At 36.3% G+C, this 18607-nt stretch overlaps 1 protein-coding gene across 1 annotated transcript in view; it reads right to left on the reverse strand.

Moving 5' to 3' along the window:
* The window catches only part of RGS7 (regulator of G protein signaling 7), a 116421-nt gene that overhangs the window by 61632 nt on the left and 36182 nt on the right, over nt 1-18607 (reverse strand). The window contains exon 3 of the mRNA XM_042881893.1: nt 1738-1844. Coding sequence (XP_042737827.1) covers nt 1738-1844 — 107 coding nt within the window. The remainder of the gene's footprint in view (nt 1-1737; nt 1845-18607) is intronic.

Genomic DNA, 18607 nt, shown 5'->3' on the forward strand with positions numbered 1-18607 from the left:
TCAGCTGTCCACAGTGCAACTAATATTCACCTGCACTTTCCTTCAAAAGAAATATCATGCTAGCAGAGGTGATGTTTTCTCATGTTTGAAACATTACTACACTAGTAGCAATACAGAATTCAACGCTCAGCACCTCTATTTGTCCTATTCTTTGCAAAGGAAATTCTCAGATACTTTGTCCTCCTGACCACTGCTTATGGGGAAGAGCCAGAAACTGAAGCCTTATCTATTTCATGATTTCTTTCCACTTTTTGCTTACTTCACAACCACATTAACCCCTTTCCTTCAGCAGTAAGCCCCTTCATCCATATGCCATCCCTCTCATTTAAAAATGTGGTGTCCCACAGGGATCAGTGCTGAGACCAATACTCTTTAATATCTTCTTCAGTGACACTGACAGAGCAGTTGAGTGCAGCCTCAGCAAGTTTGCTGATGACAGCAAGCTCCAGGGTGCAGTCAACACACCAGAAGGATGGGATGCCATCCAGAACGGCCTAAACGGGCTTGAGCAGGGGGCCCAGGTGAACCTCATGAGGTTCAACATATCCAAGAGTAAGATCTTGCACCTGGGTCGAGGCAACCCTCTCTACCAATACAAGCTGGGGGAAGAAAGCACTTAGCACAGCCCTACCAAAAAAGATCTGGGAGTACTAGTGGACGGGAAGCTGGATGTGATCCAGCAGAGTGCCCTCACAGCTCACAAAGCCAGCTGTATCCTGAGCTGCATCAGAAGATGCATGGCCAGCAGGTCAACAGAGGTGATCCTCCCACTCTACTCTGCACTGGTGAGGCCTCACCTGGAGGACTCCATCCAGATGTGGAGTTCTCAATACAGGAGAGACATTGACTTGTTGGAGCGAGGACCACAAAAATTACCAAAGGAATGGAACACCTCTCCTACAAGGACAAGCTGAGAGAGCTGGGGCTCTACAGTCGGCAGAAGTAACCAAGGCTCTGAGGTAACCTGATAATGGCCTTTCAGTATCTAAAGGGGAGCTACAGCAAAGAAGGTAACAGACTCTTTAGCAAGGTCTGATGTTATAGAACAAGGGGAAATGACTTCAAGCTCAAAGAGGGTAGACTTAGGTTGGATACAAGGAAAAAGACTTTTACAGTGAGGGTGGTGAGGCACTGGAACAGGTTTCCCCTGTGATGCAATTGATGCCTTGTCCCTGGAGACTTCCAAAGCGAGGCTGGATCAGGCTCCTGATTTACTTCAACATGTCTGTTCGTTGCACGGGAGTTGCACAAGATGACCTCTGACAGTCCTTCCTAACTCTAAGGATTTTGATTCTATGATTCTTTGATTCTACATGGAAATCATCACATAAGGAAGACTATCTACATTATGCTTCATTTTTAATCAGATCTCTTCTATAGGCTTAATAAGAAAAAAAAAAAACTCCCCCTCTAAATTAAGACAATTTTAGGAATCATAGTCTATAAGATAATTTCATTTCCTTTACTACACTTCCAAAATTCTTCTACAGTTTTCATTATCACATTTACTGAATCTAGGGGCTTAAAACGTCATTAACATCTTAGTACTGTCTTCATTTTTTAAATTAAATCCTTCTACCATTTTTAATTTTAAGAGGAATTGCTACCATTTACTAGGTTACATAAGAGAGTTACATAAGAGAGAAAGCATTGTTAAAATTTACTATAAACCTTAGTGTGAGGTCTTTAACATGTGCCTGCCTTTGTACAAGTCAAGAACATCTCAAAAACACTTACCTGGAATCGGTAAAATGTGCCATCATCCTTTAGTGTTAGAACATGGTCTGAGATTGGAAAAAAATAACCATGTGCTGCCATCAGCGTTCCCAAATGTAGAGCTTCCACTGTTTGAATATCAAAACAAGATAGAAAAACATTTTAGAAGTTAGATAATTTATTTTAAGCAACTCAGTTTTCTATTTCCTGCAAATAGACACTTACTCCAGGTGCTGGCATCATGAAAGCATTGTTGTTGTTTTTTTTTTTCTCTTGGTGATAGAATGATACAACAAAAGAAAAGGTCTTTACTTTTCTTAATCACCGGCTATTAGACATCCCATTTTGTAGCTGTAATTTCACATCAGCATTAGTGGGTGGCTACTGTGACATTCACATACTTGCTCCAAAGGTGAAAACAGCAATCACTTTTATCCTGATGGTCTTGCCTCATTTTCCTCTTCAGAAGTTTCAGATTACACAACGTTTAAATACTTGACTCCAACTATATGATATATTCCTCACTAGCTTTACCAGAAAAGTAGTAAAGAACAAAAATTTTCTTAAAAATCTCTCAATATTAGGACAATAATGAAGGATCACAGAATCACAGATTAATTAAGGTCAGAAGAAGGAGGTCATCTAATCTAACCTTCCTCCCTCCCACCCCCCCCATTCAAACAGAACCATCTAGAGTAGGTTGTCCAGGACTGTGTTCAACAGGTTTTGAAGATCTCCAAGGACAACACTCCACAGCCCCTCTGGGCAATCTGTGCCAGTGCTCAGCCATCCATACAGTAAACAAGTGCATCCTGAGTACATCCTGATGTTCAGATAGAACTTCAGTCAACTGCCTTTTTTCTTGGTAGTTGGGTACCAAGAGAAAGAGTATGGTTCCATCTTCTTTACACATCCCTCTTCAGGCATTTATAGACATCTGAAAAGATCCCACTGAGCCTTCTTCAGGCTAAACAGTCTCAAGTCTCTCAGATTTACCTCATAAGAGACATGCTTCAAGCCCTTCATCTTTGATGACCTTCTTTGGACTTTCTCCAGCATGTCCACAACTGTCTAGTACTGGAGAGCCCAGAACTGGGCTGAACTCCATTCTCTTTAGTGAATAAAACCATCATACCTACCAGTCATGATTATATGTGTGCTTGTATTTTCGCTAAACCACTGACCATTATCAATCTCTAAAGTCTCATTCATTATTGTTAATATTTGGTTCATGATAACATTGTACTGTAGGAAGAGGTGGTTATTAGTTAAAGTCATTCTCTTAATACTGTATTTAAGTCTTACTCTTTAGAATACTCTTATCAACAATTTAACAACTGTAGTGCATGCCCCCAAAATATCTGTGGACAGCAATTTCTGTTGTTGTGTTAAATATTCCCTAGCATAACCTACTAATACAAGTGCACAACCACTGAAGCATACTAATTTTAAAAGATGAAGCTTGGAGAAGGTTACAAGGGTTTCTGAACTCAATGATAAAGCCATCAGTTATGGGAACGAGTGATAGAGAGGGCAGCAGTGCAGCAGCGTAACACCAGCAATATGAAAAGAAACAGATCAAAACAAAAGCCATACAGGAGAACTTAGAAATAAGGGGAAAGTGGAGGATGAAAATGATAGAAGGATAGAAGTAGTGAGATCTAATAAAGGAAGATTTTTTTTTTTTTTTTTAATCTAAAACAAGACTTCAATGTTATATAATCCGTGAACATACAGATGTTATAATTAAGAAATATACAGGAAGTTAGGCTAAACAGGTTATCACACCAAAGAAGAATAGATGGAAAGCTTACCCTTGTCCTGGGCTCACTGAGAAAACTGCAAGAGGAGCAATTTCCAAAGGAGATCCTTCCCTACTGGTAGTCAGCTCTTAAATGGGTCTAGGAGAGGTGCAGCCAGAAGCTCCACCCCTTCCAGCAGCACATGTGAATTACCTACCTGTGCTCCCAGGGCTGACTCATTGCTCACCTCAGGTGGTCAATCAGAGGTTGAGGCCATGATTCAGCAGTTCCATACAAGCATGAAGAGGTGCACAGTATTATCGTGCAGAAAAAGCCTGGGTCCTCAGCCCTGTGTTCTTTATGAGGATGATAGAATCATTTATGTTTCAGTTCAACTAAGGATATTCATAAGGTACAGAAGATACAGGAGGTATCTCTAATCTAATTCTCTATACAGGAGATATTAGAGATACAGGAGGTATCTCTAATTCTGTACTAAGGTACAGAAGATACAGGAGGCAGAGTGGGATGTTTGTAAGCTATCCCAAAGCCAGCAAGCATGTGTAAGAAGAATGAAAGGGGTCTGGACAGTAGTTTATTGAGAGCACACAACCCTAGAATGGCTTATTTGATACCCAACAATCCTTGTGATCTCCATGTTTTCCACAGTCTGTGATCTCTGGTTCCTGCCCCTCTGGCAGAGCTCTCATCTAAGAAAATCCAACACACTCTCTCTGGCAGTGAATTCCCTATCTACTGTAAAGTGCTATAACCCTCTTAACAAGACTTTTCCAAATTACAAGCCTACAAGAAAATTCAACGAAAGAATACATCTCTTCCAGCACTTGGGATGTGCAAACCCACACATGAACTTTATCCTAATTAGCTTAACCCCAAGTATTGTTGTTATTCATCTACCTCAAGCTACAGAATTATATTATGCTTTGGATAAGATACTTTGAGCAAAAACATTCCGTGGTGAGTCAGTTGCTGATTTTCTTTTCATTTTGGTTTACTTTGCTTTTTTTTTTAAATTTTATTAATCTTTTCTTTGTTCTTCACACTGCAAGTTTAAAAAGGTTTTTTTCCAGGCATTATGAATCTTTGTGGAATAAGAGCAAAAAAAAAAAACAAAACAAAAAACCAAAGGCAGAAAACGTGCTGACTTTTTCAGGGAAAGATTTCTTAGGTTAAGGGTGACAGGGCTTACCACAGAGTTCTTGACGCAGATGAGAACACATTCCCTTCAGATATAAAAGAAACTAAATATGTTCCAGATTTGCTTCATGCTTTTCTTGGTTTCTTAATTGTAATATTTTTCAAGAACACAAAGAGATAATATTATTATCTTTTACCTAGCAACCGTTAGAGCACATCTGGGCTACCATGCCCAGTTGTGAATACCACATCCACTCCAATACAAGAAAGACATAAGTGAAGCTGGCTAAGTCCAGTGGTGTGTCGCTGAGTTGGCTGGGGAACAGATCTCTGTCCTGTGAGAATCTGGAGGAGCTGGGCTTGCTCAAATTGAAAAAGAGAAGATTTTGGGTGTGCCTAGCAAAAGTCTTCCAGCTACTTAGAAGAGATTACCAAATAACAGAGCCATGATTTTTAAAAGATGCATGACAAACAAAAAGAATATAAATTAAGAGAGACAATGTTCATAAAATAAATCAGGGGTGGTTCTGATTTGACATATGGAGAACGTTTTCATGATGAGAGCAGCTAAGCAGCAGAAGAGGCTGCCCATATAGTCTGGGTCCTTGGCGAGTTTCAAGACTGAAGGAGCTAAAGTCCTGGACAGCCTGCTTGATCTTATAGTTTATGGTAATTAGAGCACAGCATTGGACTACAGCCCTCTTGAGGTCCTTCTCAACCTGAAACATATTACAGTTCTGTGACTCTTAAGTGGATGAAGCAGAAGTGAAACAAAGAGCAGAAAACAGGGATGTGGACAGCTGGAGAATAAATAATTTGAAAGCTGCCAGAGCAGCCTATAATCCTGGGAAGGCTGGTTACAGTAGGAGTAAGAGTTGTTACTTCTCTAACTTACTGCTGAGAAACTTAGCGTGTACCCAAGTGTACAGTCACTACTGAGTCTCTACAGAGAAATAGAAAAGACCATGATGGTTTTCTCTAGGCAATTAAAGCAATTAAGGTCAACTGAGATCTGAATTGTTCACCACAGCAGTCTGTGTCTCATCTTCAGCTATGCATGGAGACTAAGAAGGTTATACTCTCACCTCAAGTACCTTATTCAATTAGGATGAATCTACACTGACTCAGTGTTAAGGTATCTCTCTGCAGAGCCACTATGAGGTAATAGGGACACATAAACTTCCCTGTATTTTCTTTCAACTAATAGACAATTTATTTAAATTTGTATGACTATCAATCCAGCAATTTATTCCAGCACTGCATAAATATAAATGAAAAAAATATATCCTTTTTAACAGCAACCTAAGATCCTCTGTAGCTCACACAGGTGAGCAGTACCTGTTCTATTAAAAGAAAAAAGAAAAAAAAAAATAGAAAAAAAGAAAAAAATAAATGTATGGTATAATAAATACATTAACAGAACCATTCAGTTGGTAGTCTAAAATCCTCTCTATTAATATTATCTGACAATGACGCAACTGCATAACCAAAGCATTTTTTATTTGGTCAGAGACTGAATAACACATAAATCAAACACAGATCAACTAGGTGAAAAATGTTCACAAAATTGTAAATGGTGAATAATGTCCAGAAATGTGCAACCTTGCCTCATATCAGACTGACTCAAGACTAACACTGCTCTTCTCTGCAGGACAGCAATGTAATTTCCACATAGAATGAAAGGATTCTTATTTCCAAACAACAAAAGGAATGCTTAAGTATACATCTGATTTTGCTAAAATCAGACTGAAAATCCAAATGAAGTACAATTGTAGGATTCAGGAAACAAAACATGAAACAAAAAGTGAGCTTGAAAAGGAGAATGCAGCCAGCAGCAGACTAATCCTACAAGCCTAAATGCCTAGAAGTTCAGTTCAGACGGCTTCATTAGTCCCCAGGTATTCCTGCATGTGGAATTAGGGGATTTTGACCTAAAAAAGCATCTTACATCTGCAAGAATAGCAAAGGGAGGTTAGGAACATTAAAAACATTGTAAAGTGCATTAGAAAAAAGAAAAAAGAAAAAACAAATCTGAAAAAATACTTTTAAATATAAAAGTTACTACTTAAGAAGTTTAATTACTTATATTCAGAATAAAAAAAAATCCAAAAATAGGAGGAACATAGACTAAAAGCAATAAAAAGCTTCTTCTTACATGGCAACTGTAAACAAACATGCAATGTGATATGTACATAACAATTATTTCCAGGTATTTAGTCACCATGCAGAAGGATATGCAATACATATGAGACTACATTGTCAATTTCACCCAGATAGCCTCACTGAGAAGGTATAAGTCAATTGCAACAGAGATACCACACAAAAATTTGAAAGAAGCAAATCTCACAGAGGTGTAACTGGTAGAACGGTGAAGATTTCAGTTTCCTCTCTTCTTGACCGCTTGTTTTGGAGATGATCAGTTATATGAATTAAGGTTCCAGGCATAACTTCCCAGCAGTGACAGTACAAGTAAGTAGAAAAACATGTTCAAAAACCAAAATCGCTAAAATCACTCTTACTTTTTTTGTGGGTGAAAAAGGGAATTATACTGCAGGAGTTTTAAGCTAAGAATATATAACAGAAAAGTATTAACTGAAAGGCAAAAATTGGTCTTTATCAGCCAAATTCATTTCAACAGCATATGAAATATTTTGATATGAATTCAAAATATTGCTGTGGGTGGAATTTTGACTCTTAAGGTGTATGCTATTGCTGGGCTAAAAGCTGAGAAGAAGTTTAAAATTTCATGTTTCCCTCTGCTGTAGAACTTTATTTAGTTGAGTGGTGAAGTGAACAACAACTGTACATTGATTAGCAATCACATCTGGGAGAAATAACACTGCCCTGCCATCCACTATGCCACTACAAGGAGAGTGATTTTGATGGATTAAATGGTAGTTACTTCTAATGTACTTTGTTATAAGAGAGAATCAGGCTATTACAGCACTTTGGGACAACACAAACCTGATGAAGTCTGAAAAATGAAAATACACCCTGATTGTTGAGTTTTCATTTTATTTTCAAACATGGTTTGGTTTTCTCCTTACTGTACAAGCTATTGTGTGGATTGAGTGATTGTTCATCTTAAATTGCAGGCTGTGGCAACATGCATGGAAGAAGTTGTTTCTTATGATAATATTCACAGGGGAGGACTCAAGTGGATGGATTATTTGTTTTTCTTTGGAATAAACTTGTTTTTCTGCTTTGAAATCTCTCAAAGGCTATGATTGGATTCTGCTTTTTCTTATGCATCCCAGGGTTTTAGGTGATGTAGTCTCTTAATTCCATAAAACACCTTACAGTATCACACCACTGTAATTTCAGTCTCACCACACCTGAAGTAGATTGCAGTACTCTCTGAGGGACAAAGGAAATGGAAACAGGTGTTTCTCAATTATGTTCCACTTTAAAATGTCATTTTTCAGAGCCTGTTTTATGTTGTTCCATGCAGCTTCCATACAAGTCTTAGAGAAAAATTTCCTAAAAGGAACATCATTTGGGGCATTTTATGTTCTTAAGACTGCTATATGACAAAAGTAACTGTAAAAACCCCAAATTTGCAAGTTTATCTTTCACTTTTTATTATGGCCATGTCAAAAAAAAAGAAAGCCTCCCTTTCCTCCCTCCACAATAAAGTGTTTGTTACTTGGGTTTTTTTCTGTAATCTAAAATCCATCACCGTGCTCAAGTGCATGGCTATGCCACATGGCTGCCTGGAAAAAGAATTAATGACTCAGAATTTCACAAGCACACATTCATTTTAAGTGCCGAATGCCAAGACATTATCACTTACTCTCACCTCACTCCTGCTGTCATTTCATTGCCAGTGTGAAAACGGGCTGTAAGAATTAACTTAAGGCAATAAAATAAAACCCACTTTTGATGCTCACACAAAGTGTAGGAGAGCCACGCTCTCTGGGCCTGACTGTGGCATTTAAAAAGGGGAAAATAAAAGAGCTAGAAAAGTTATTGAACGCCCACATGACTCTAAACTGTACTCTTTTGTCCCATCTGAAGAATGGAATTGCAAAAGAAGCAGTAGTCACTGAGAGTCATTTCACAGAGAAGCAGAAAAGACAGAGAAGGAAGAGGAACTATTTACTCAAACACACTTAAAATGAGATTCATGCTTAATTGCAAGATACTCATCACAAACTTCTTTATGTATCACCACAGCATGTAGGGAGGATTTTTCTTGTGCCATGTGCCATGTGCTAGACAGTGGCTGCTTCTACCAGCAGGTCAGAGGCATCAGTAGGAATATCACTCAGCAGGTAAGGAGGAAAGTATATCAGAGATCTGCCATGAATCCTCACCTGCTCAGGGACTGGTTACCTTGACAGTCTGATAATCTGTATTGTGAGGTCGCATGCACCTATCTCAGGTCTAGAGAAAGGGATGTATATATATATATATATATATATATGCACATGTGTGAAATAACTACTTTATTCACAAAAATTTCCAGCAAACGGGTATTTGGGAACATCACCAGTCTTGTCTCTTATGCTAACAGGATGTGGCTGAATTGAGACTAATATAACTATCTGATATAACCGTGCTAGGATTTTAGTCAGACAAGGTCAATAGAAGTCATTATGAAAGACCAACTGAAAGGAGAAGACAATCCCCTACAAAAGGCAGTTGCAATTTGAAGTCTCATGAGGCAGACAAATAGGGAGTGAGGTTCTGAAACTGAGCAATGCTGAAACCCCACATCTGAAAGGATTGGTGTGTTTTTTTGGTGTACTGGGAGCTGGTAGTTATACAAGGTGGAAGAAATTCATCTAAGCTGCAGGCATTATGTAAACCTAATATCAGGGAAAATAGCATACAGTGTCAGTTGGCCCCTAGATAATCAGTTCATTCACCGTGATGAAGAGTAGCTTGAATCTATTTAAATTTGCTGTTAGTTTCTTTGTCACCTCAATTTTTTTACATGCTTATGTATATCACATTAGCAATCAGACCTTCTAGTGGGGGAATTTAGCTCTCTTGCCAAACGACCCATTTCAGCATGTAAAAAATATTTCTTCTAATTTCACTAGCACTACTCTTGAGTTTTTATATTCTCAATTTTGCCAAAATCACAGAGTTCAGGATTATTACTATTATCATCTCTCGTCTCCTAAAATTGAAAAGATAGAAAATGAAATCCAGACTCCTTTGAAGTACTGCCTCCCTCTTTTTCCCACTGGCACTTCCTCTGAAGTGACAACTTTTTAGTTTGAGCTTTGATTCACATACTACTTCAAGGCAAAATACAGAAAATAAAAAAAAATATGTCTTTTTTCCCCTAATAATAGTCTGAACTTGTCTTCATAAGATATTTCCTGACGCTTCACTTATTTCCCTCTACTCTAGTTTATACAGTCATATGCATACACCTTTGAGTGAACCTGCAAACAACAAAATCAAAATTCCTGCAAATACTATACTTCAATTTCTCAAATGTTGTTGTTTGTTTTTTTTCTCCACAATTTCAAGTATCGATAAAAGATACAAAATACTGGACATAAATCACTTCTACTCAGTATATTATTTCAGGTTTTTCTTGTGTACTGTTTGTATGCCAGATCATCCAACTTTTCTCTCCTCCAGTGGCTGGGACTGCAGATGTGTGATCAATTCATTTGGCTGCATATATTTGGAGGAGGTATGTGATTCTCCATACTCAAAAGTTTGTGTAAGCATGTGCCAAATGGAAAACACATTTTACATCATGGCTCCTTCAGACATGTCGCTCTGTATGATGGCATGTTTCCCTGCTACCGTGTAACCACTTTTCTCTTTCTTTGTGATGCTCAAGGCAAGGCACAGCTAGCAACTCCTCCCTCAATCAACTGTTTGGAAAGCATAGGCCCATGAGCAGTCTGGGGTGGGGTTCATGGGAGGAGACAGCTATATAAGGTGCTGAAAAACTGGTGTGGATCAAGTAGCACTTGGATTTGTGGCCACCAGTGTTGCTCAAGAGTTGGCACAGGCTTTTTCAGTGCACAAAATATTTGTTCCTGAAGGAACTATAGAATTGATGAATAAGAGGGATGTCAACTAATGTGTTTTTTTTTGAAGTTGGGTAAGGGTAAACAATAGGTAGCACTATCTTGCTATGATTACTGCTGGTTAAAATGAATCATGACACTTTTTTAGTCTCCAAGTCTGTTTTGATATCAGTTGCTTACTACATCAACCATTAATTTTGTGGTCATTGTTATACATTGCTATCATAATCACAGAACACCCACTTATGACCAGGCAGTTCAGATAATACAAAGAACATGCTGCAGCACCTCGAATAATAGCTGCCTCTTTCACTGCACTCTACACAGTAAAGATGAATTCAATCTTCTTCATAACAACTTTCCAGCTAACTGAGGGCATAAAAAGCTGAAGATAATGTATTTCTTTCAATGGGAAGAATGCTGTGCATGTAAAGTCCGGCAGGAGTTAAAAGCTTTGTACGTAAAATGGTATCATTCAGACACACAGCAAGGAGAAATAACCAAAGCTTATGCAAGCAAACTACAAAGACTGTGGAGATAGCTTTCCAGAGACTAACACAGGAGTGCGATCTGCTATGTCATTAGATACAGTCATCTGGGATGAATATATACTTAAAAAGGTAATTAATATAAACTTAATTCTAGAGAGTTCTCTTCTCTCATAATTAATTTATTGTCTGGTAAATTATATATATTTCACTGACCACACTTTCAAGATATTTTAAGACTCCATTTTTTCATTTTTCTTTTCTTTCCTACTGTCTGAATCAAATGTTCTTTCTGTCATGAAAATCCCCCCCCCCCCCCCCCAGTGCTTACTTCTCCCTGTTGTAGCAGATTTACACAGATTATTGCAGAGCACTGACATTTCAGCCAGATACATTCACGAACTCTGCTGTTAAAAACATGGAAATACTGAAAGAAACTCACCAGCAAAAATAGTTCAATGAAAACCCCTCTGTTAGGGCTTCTTTTCCCATAGAAGAAAAAAAAAAAAGCCTTCTCAGTGACTGACCTACTTTTTCTCTATTGGCAGGATCTAAATATAGACAGAAAGGATAGCACTGGTGACAACAACAGCAATAAAAAATTGAAAGGCCTTAAAACAAATTGATAAAATGAATAAAAACATCTTGCTGGGTCAACATAGTGGTCACTCAGAATGGTGACTGTATTTTTTTAGGCAAGTCAAATATTAACTCGCTGAACTGTTACCAGCAGTGTGCAATTTGTCACTTAAATGACCCTAAGTGAAAAGAAAAGAAGCTGGAATATATGTCCTCAGATTTTAGAAAGATCTACAGTGATAATCAAAGGCTGGGGAGGAGGCACATGAATAGAACAGGAGCTCATAGAGACAACAAGATAGAAAGTATAATAAAGTGGAGAATGTGTATATATAAATGAGACAGAAGGAAGATAGCACACCGTTATTGGATGATGCGATTTCTCACAAGTGTGAGTGTTGTTATGTAGAATTAGTGAACATACAAGGTTAAGAAAGTCTGCATAACATATTAACTTGGCCTTCCTAAGGGTTCTTGATATAATTCCCCAAAAAGTTTTTGTAAAGGAACTAAGTGGATCTGTGATAGAAAGTCATGGAAAAAGAATAGTTAAAAAGATAGGCATAAAGGTTAGCCACAGTAGGTCAGTTACCACAGGTCAGGGACACAGCCATTACAGCTGATTACTGTCTTCAGAGATTATCTGCAGAAGAGTGATTTATGATATAACAAAATTTGCTGACAGTAATAATTTCTGAGTTAAGTAGAAAGTCAGTTTTGAAGAGGCACAGAAGGACTTCACAGTACTGATTCAGTAGACAGTGCAACAGCAGATGGAATTGATTTTTGGTAAATGCTAATCATTTAAAGTACAAACTCTCCATGTTCACATGGGGCTTTAAGTTAGCTGCTGCTCAAGAAAAACTAGAATCACTGTATACGATTACTTGAAATTTTTTGCTCAAATGTCAAACAGGATCAATTATTTGAAATGGAAAACAAACCATAAGACATCATTTGCATACAGGATAACATGAACACACCATAAATTCCAAGCTGGGAACTTGTTTATTTCATCTTTAACTGTGTATGTATGGAGAGGGAAGTCAAAAATCACAGGAAGAGGGGAAATATGGACGGTGAGAGTGCCATACAACAAGAGATATCACAGATACATCACTGGATGGTGGAGGACAGCCATTAAAGCAGTCAATAACATCAGGACGAGACAAGAGGAGTTGAATTAATTAGGAATAATAATTTGCTAATTCTCACAACTCAAGAACTCAGAATCAATGTGATCATCAGGCATACTCTTCCAAACAGAAAATACATCTGTAGTATCAGAACAATCTCTGGAACATATTTTCATGGAAAGTTTTAAGCACAAAAATGTCACTTAAGTATTATTGAACATGAAGATGAAAACAACTGAAGGTCAGGACCATTACACCATCTTTCTCCTTCAGTGAAGCAAAAGGGACTGATCACTGCCAGAAATAGTTAATATTTCAGATGGTCTGATTCCAGTGCTGCCTGTCTTCTGTTCATATTGAATTTGTTGTACAAAATTCATTTAATCTCTGCTGTTCTGGAGTGTGCACTGGATATAAACTAATTAGGATTATTACTATACTTTCTCTTGCTGTGCAGAAGTTTTCGGCCTTACTAATTAAAAAAAAAAAAAAAAAAAAAAAAAATATTATTGGTGATCATTATTATGTTTAAATGACCTTAGAGAGCGGTTTCTTTTTACATTAGAAGTGAAATTGCAATATATTCAACAAGTTAATTGTTCTTCCTGGCCATATCTTTGATATATCAGAATATCTTCTAAATGCACCATGTAGGAACTTAAATAGATGGTTCCATTTCTACTTTATTCTCAGCCATTACTACTATGGTAAAAACCGTGGATTGCTAAATTATCTTTAATCTGTTTCCTGTAGGCATAAGTTTTGATCTGCTTCAACTAACTGAGAGCATAAATTTTGCAAAAGCTCATTAACATGAACTTTAAAACCCCTGGAATTTTACAGTCAAAGTTCTCTAGATAGTTTTTCTACATTGAGTTTTATTATGATAGTGGCAGTTACTATTATTAAAAAATTCAAGTCAGGTTTAACCGTGGAACTGTAAATCCCCATCCTTAATTTCTTCAAACCAGACTACTTTAAATATTGTTAAGTGAAGTGACAAATACATGAAGCTATCTCAAGAAATATTAGTTTCAACTTTTTTTATGAAGAACAAATCAACCATTTGTTATTACCCTGAAAGACTTTCAGCAAAATGTATTGATACAGCAGTTACTATGACAAAGCAGTTTTTTATTTTATTTTGCTTTGTTATTTGTTATGCTAGTGATTACATTTGAAGATGTAAATAATTCCACAATTGCAATATGCAAAAATGTCACAATTCATAGTTCCTCATAAGCTTCCCCACAAGTTTTAAAGCTATTTAAAAGGTCAAGTTTTCCAGTTCATCTACAAAAGAATTTCCTTAAATTAGACATTAAGAAGCAATCTTTCAAAAACAAATGTAAATTACTTGTTATAATTTCTCTATATATAGCTGAGATAAATAGGATATTTCATGGTTGGGCTCTATTTAACTATATTGAGTTACAGCTTTAGAGGGAACTGAAATTTTTACTTTGTGGATTCCAGTATTCCAAAGACAAATGAGATTTCAGCTACAAAATCAGAGTGGACATGGAACAGTTAAACTCTTGATTATTCAGCTTCAATTTGTCTGTTTTCCTATGTGAAATTTGAGAATGTGACCAAACACAACCACTGAAATTAAAGAATATGTAAATGAAGAAGAAAATGTGAATAATAACCAACAGGTCTTAGCAGACAAGAACCAGAAGACACACTGGTAGAACTAGGGGACAAACCACGGAGATGAAAATGTAAAAGGTAGAAAATGAAGAAAATAAGAGAATACTGAAAAACAAGAGAGAGAAAGGAATATTTTTCCATTAATGCTGACATAGCAAGCAGTGTCTTTTGCTTAGTAAAAGAGAGTGCCCAGCAGTTCACTTAACCTTGAACCTTCACTTTGCTCTTATGTGAACAGCTGCATTTCTCTAAATGTGCCATGATAAAATTGAAAATCCACTTAAGAACAACTAATAAAATCAAGAAAATGCCTTACATTAACCATTCAGTCATCAAATGACAGATATTAAAAAAAAAAAGATATAAAAGATATAAAAGTAAATATATTTATATATATATTATTTATTTTTATATATATTTATAAAATAAAGAAATATCAAAATATTTTTGTTCACTTGGTTATAAATTGTTGCAGCAGCTGCTGGCAAGATGAAACAGAACTTCAACTACTTTTATTTAATTAAGTTGTTCAGATACATAATCTCACTTCCACCTACTTGTGCTTTCCATTGCCACACAACAGAGTTCTCCGGGAAACAAGGAAACAGAAAACTAATGAAGTCTCTAGACAATTATTTAGCTACTTTTAATTAAATATGCCAGCACGAATTGGGATTCACTAAATATTCTACCTCTTAAACCTTTAAAAATTGGTATGATCCCAAAGGTTCAAAAGGAAAATGAAAAACAGGAAAAAAAATCACAAAAAAATCTTAGTAACTTCAGTAAAAATAGAATCAAGTATTTTATTAGGAATATTATTACTGTTTAATTCATTAATGAATAAGCTTTATTTCTAAGAGGCACCAGAATTCTTCTTACAAGGACATACCTTTCTTATGACTCTTCAGTTGTATTTTTGACTTTAACTAAGTTGATCAATACATTTCATTGTTTTTAACAGCGACAGTAATACAGCAGGTTCTGACCATGCTAAATAAGCAAAAAGTGGCAGCTAGTAATGTGCAGTTACAAAACAAGCAGACAAGATGGAGAACACATAACATTTAAATTAGTACCATTTGGTATCCAAAGCTAGTTATTCTATAATCTGATGTGTCAGCAAGAAATTAATATTGGCTAGCAATGTATTTTCTTACTCTGAGATACTGGCTCAATATGCTGAATGATGACATCAAGTGATGCACACAGTACCCACAAGGAGATACCCAGTTTAAGTCCGCCACTTCTTCTAGAAGTACATGAAATATTTTCAATTGAAAACCATGGAACAAAAAAAATGCCTGATTTATTTTTCAATTCTAAAAGAATTGAAAGATAAACTTTTGGAAGAACTCAGCACCAGTTTTCAACATATAGTTTTACATATAATAAAATAATAGCTTCATCATAACACTTTTTGATGAAGCTGTGTACTTTGGAGGTAATTTGATGGAAAAAGATTTCAATCGAGTAATTTAGATTTCTTATAGACTAATTTTTTCTGTGACAGAAAGGATAAAATAGATTCCTTAAATTGGTGCAACAGAGAATCTGAAGTGCTTTTCAGTGAAATTACTTGAAATTAATGCTTACTGATTTTTCAGTATCTAGTAATAGTTTTAGCATTAGCCTTTTATCAGACTATCTTCTTTAAACTCACTTTTCTACTCAAAGTACTTTGTATTCTATTCAGTACCTCTTTCTTACTCCTTGTTCACCAAGACTCTGAAAAACCTCAGTGAAATAATGCTCATATTACCTTTTGAATTACAAATAAAATGCTGTTTATTATTATTATTATTAACTTCAATTTTTAAATTCTTCCTGGCACATAAGAGGAGGGAAAGCTCATTCCGAGTTACTTCTACTGCTCTGTGTGCTCCTTAGAGTTGCACTCTACACAGGGTAACATGCTATACCAAAATGGAAGAACCTTTAGTGGAAAAGCATGAAAGAAATGGTATCCTTTAAGTCTGACTTCTCCAATGGCAATTAAATTACTGTCAGTACATCCTTGTTCACCATTTGTAAGGTCTTTCCTAGGGCTTTGGAGAAATACAATCACTGCTGCAAACAAACATTTACTATTTCAGCTCTGAATCCTAAGGATTGGCTAGTAGCCCATCGACTATCACAGACTACTAAATGTTACACGAACCTAAAGAAAAACTGGCCTATACAGTTTCATCACAACATTAATACAATTGGTACAAAACACTGCCTGTAAATGTTGACATTTTCTATTCCCTGCCTTCTTTCTGTTCATCTAAAATTACAGATATTATTTAATTTAAATGCTACAGGACCTGACAAGCTCAGATCAAATTCACACTTGTTTTATTACCAGTGTTTTGATTAATGCAAAAACTGCAAACAAAAGTATGATCTCTCCACTCCGTTTTTTCCTAACAGGCTATTTTCTTCTTTAGCAAGCTCTGGAAACAGAAACGCTCCTCTGCCTGCAGCTGGCTGGTGCTGTGTCCCAGGTTACAATGACTTGTTGCTCTTTGCTGCTGCCTTCCTGCACATGCATGCAAGAAAGGGGAAGAAATAGGTTTCCAGCTACACTCAAATACAATCAAATAAAATACACTCAAATAAAAACCCTAATACTTTTCTGCTAACTCTTACAGCAAGCAGAGTGCATTATCAAAGATATTATTAACACAGCTACTGCTGGAGAGAGATTTAAATACAAAACAATAGAAGGAAAAGCAAAAGAAACAAATAGATGTTGTCCTACCAAATTGTTCCTTTTTCTTGTACTGGGTTAGTGATCACAGTTTACATGGCCACTGATACTGCAACTCTACTGCAGCAACCACCCAAAAATGATCTGCCTTCAGCCAAATAATTTCCATTGGCTTAGCAGATACCAATAAATTAACTGTGCAACACTTTTAAGTAAAGGTACTATGGAGAAAGAAGGTGATGGCTTAACTATTATCAACTCCTACAGACTCTTTGTGAGCACCTATATAGAAATACTTCATGGACTATGGGAAGAATGAAATGAGTGTTTCACACTCATTTCAGTGTGTATGCATGTGTGTTTCACACACGTTTCAGTGTGTGTTTTAACATACCTGTCTTTATGAAAACACTAATTATTCTTCGCTAAACCAAAAACTGATACTGATTGCATGTAAGAACCAAGTACATAGCCAAGTACAGAGAGACTGGGAAATTTCAGCAGACATCTTTAAAACAGTTCACTAATCCTAATTGTTATATTTTTGGACTGGAAGGATTTCAATCTCCAGTGTGGTCAGCCTGGTACATTTCACAGAACTAATTGTTACTTAAAAAAAGAAAAATATAATGTAGAAAAATGGAATAGATTTTCTTCATTGAGATTAATTGGCACCAGCAGTGAAGAGTCAGCACTTACCCTGTAATGGCCAATTCAACAAACATATGTCTAAGTGCCAAACTACATGCCATTACAATTCTATAAACTCAGTTAATTGCTTCTTTTCAGGTTGAGGTCAGGCTTATTTTTATGACTGAGCTAAGCTTCACATTAAAAATAACTTAGATAATTTCCATTCCTTAAAATTTTACAGATAATTTGTAGGCTGAAACAAACATTTTTTTAAAGTACTTACTGAAAAGTAAACAATATAATAGCAACATGGTGGTACACTGCACACAGCTATTCTGGGCACAAGCTCTGTTCTACTCCTCTGAAATAACTTCAAATCTGGTATAATTTAGCAGAATCCACCCATCATCCTTAGTTTATTTTCTTGACAGAGATTTAGTGTAGCAAGCCAAAATCTTACAAATCTTCAACACACTGTTTTTCAACTATGGAAAAATGTGCTTTTTTGTTTTGGTGGGTTTTTGTTTGTTTGTTTGTTTTGTTTTTGTTTTGTTTTGTTTTTACTGGCAATTTACACTTGTAACATTTTTTTGGGTTGAAATTACTGTTTCCAGATACTAGCTTTACATTGATTATCACAGTGAAAGGAAATATTGCTAGATCTCCTCCTCTCTTTTGTTCTCCCAGTTTCCAAAAAGCAGATTTCTTCCCGTTTAATGTTACAGTATTTACATGCTCTGTGCAAAAGAAAGAAAAAGGCACCACTTCTAATTAGTTCTTTGATTTACTAAGAAGAATCTGCCTA

Source organism: Lagopus leucura, unplaced genomic scaffold (genome assembly GCF_019238085.1).
Source record: "Lagopus leucura isolate 7727_CA_CO unplaced genomic scaffold, USGS_WTPT01 Super-Scaffold_73, whole genome shotgun sequence".
NCBI lineage: Eukaryota > Metazoa > Chordata > Aves > Galliformes > Phasianidae > Lagopus > Lagopus leucura.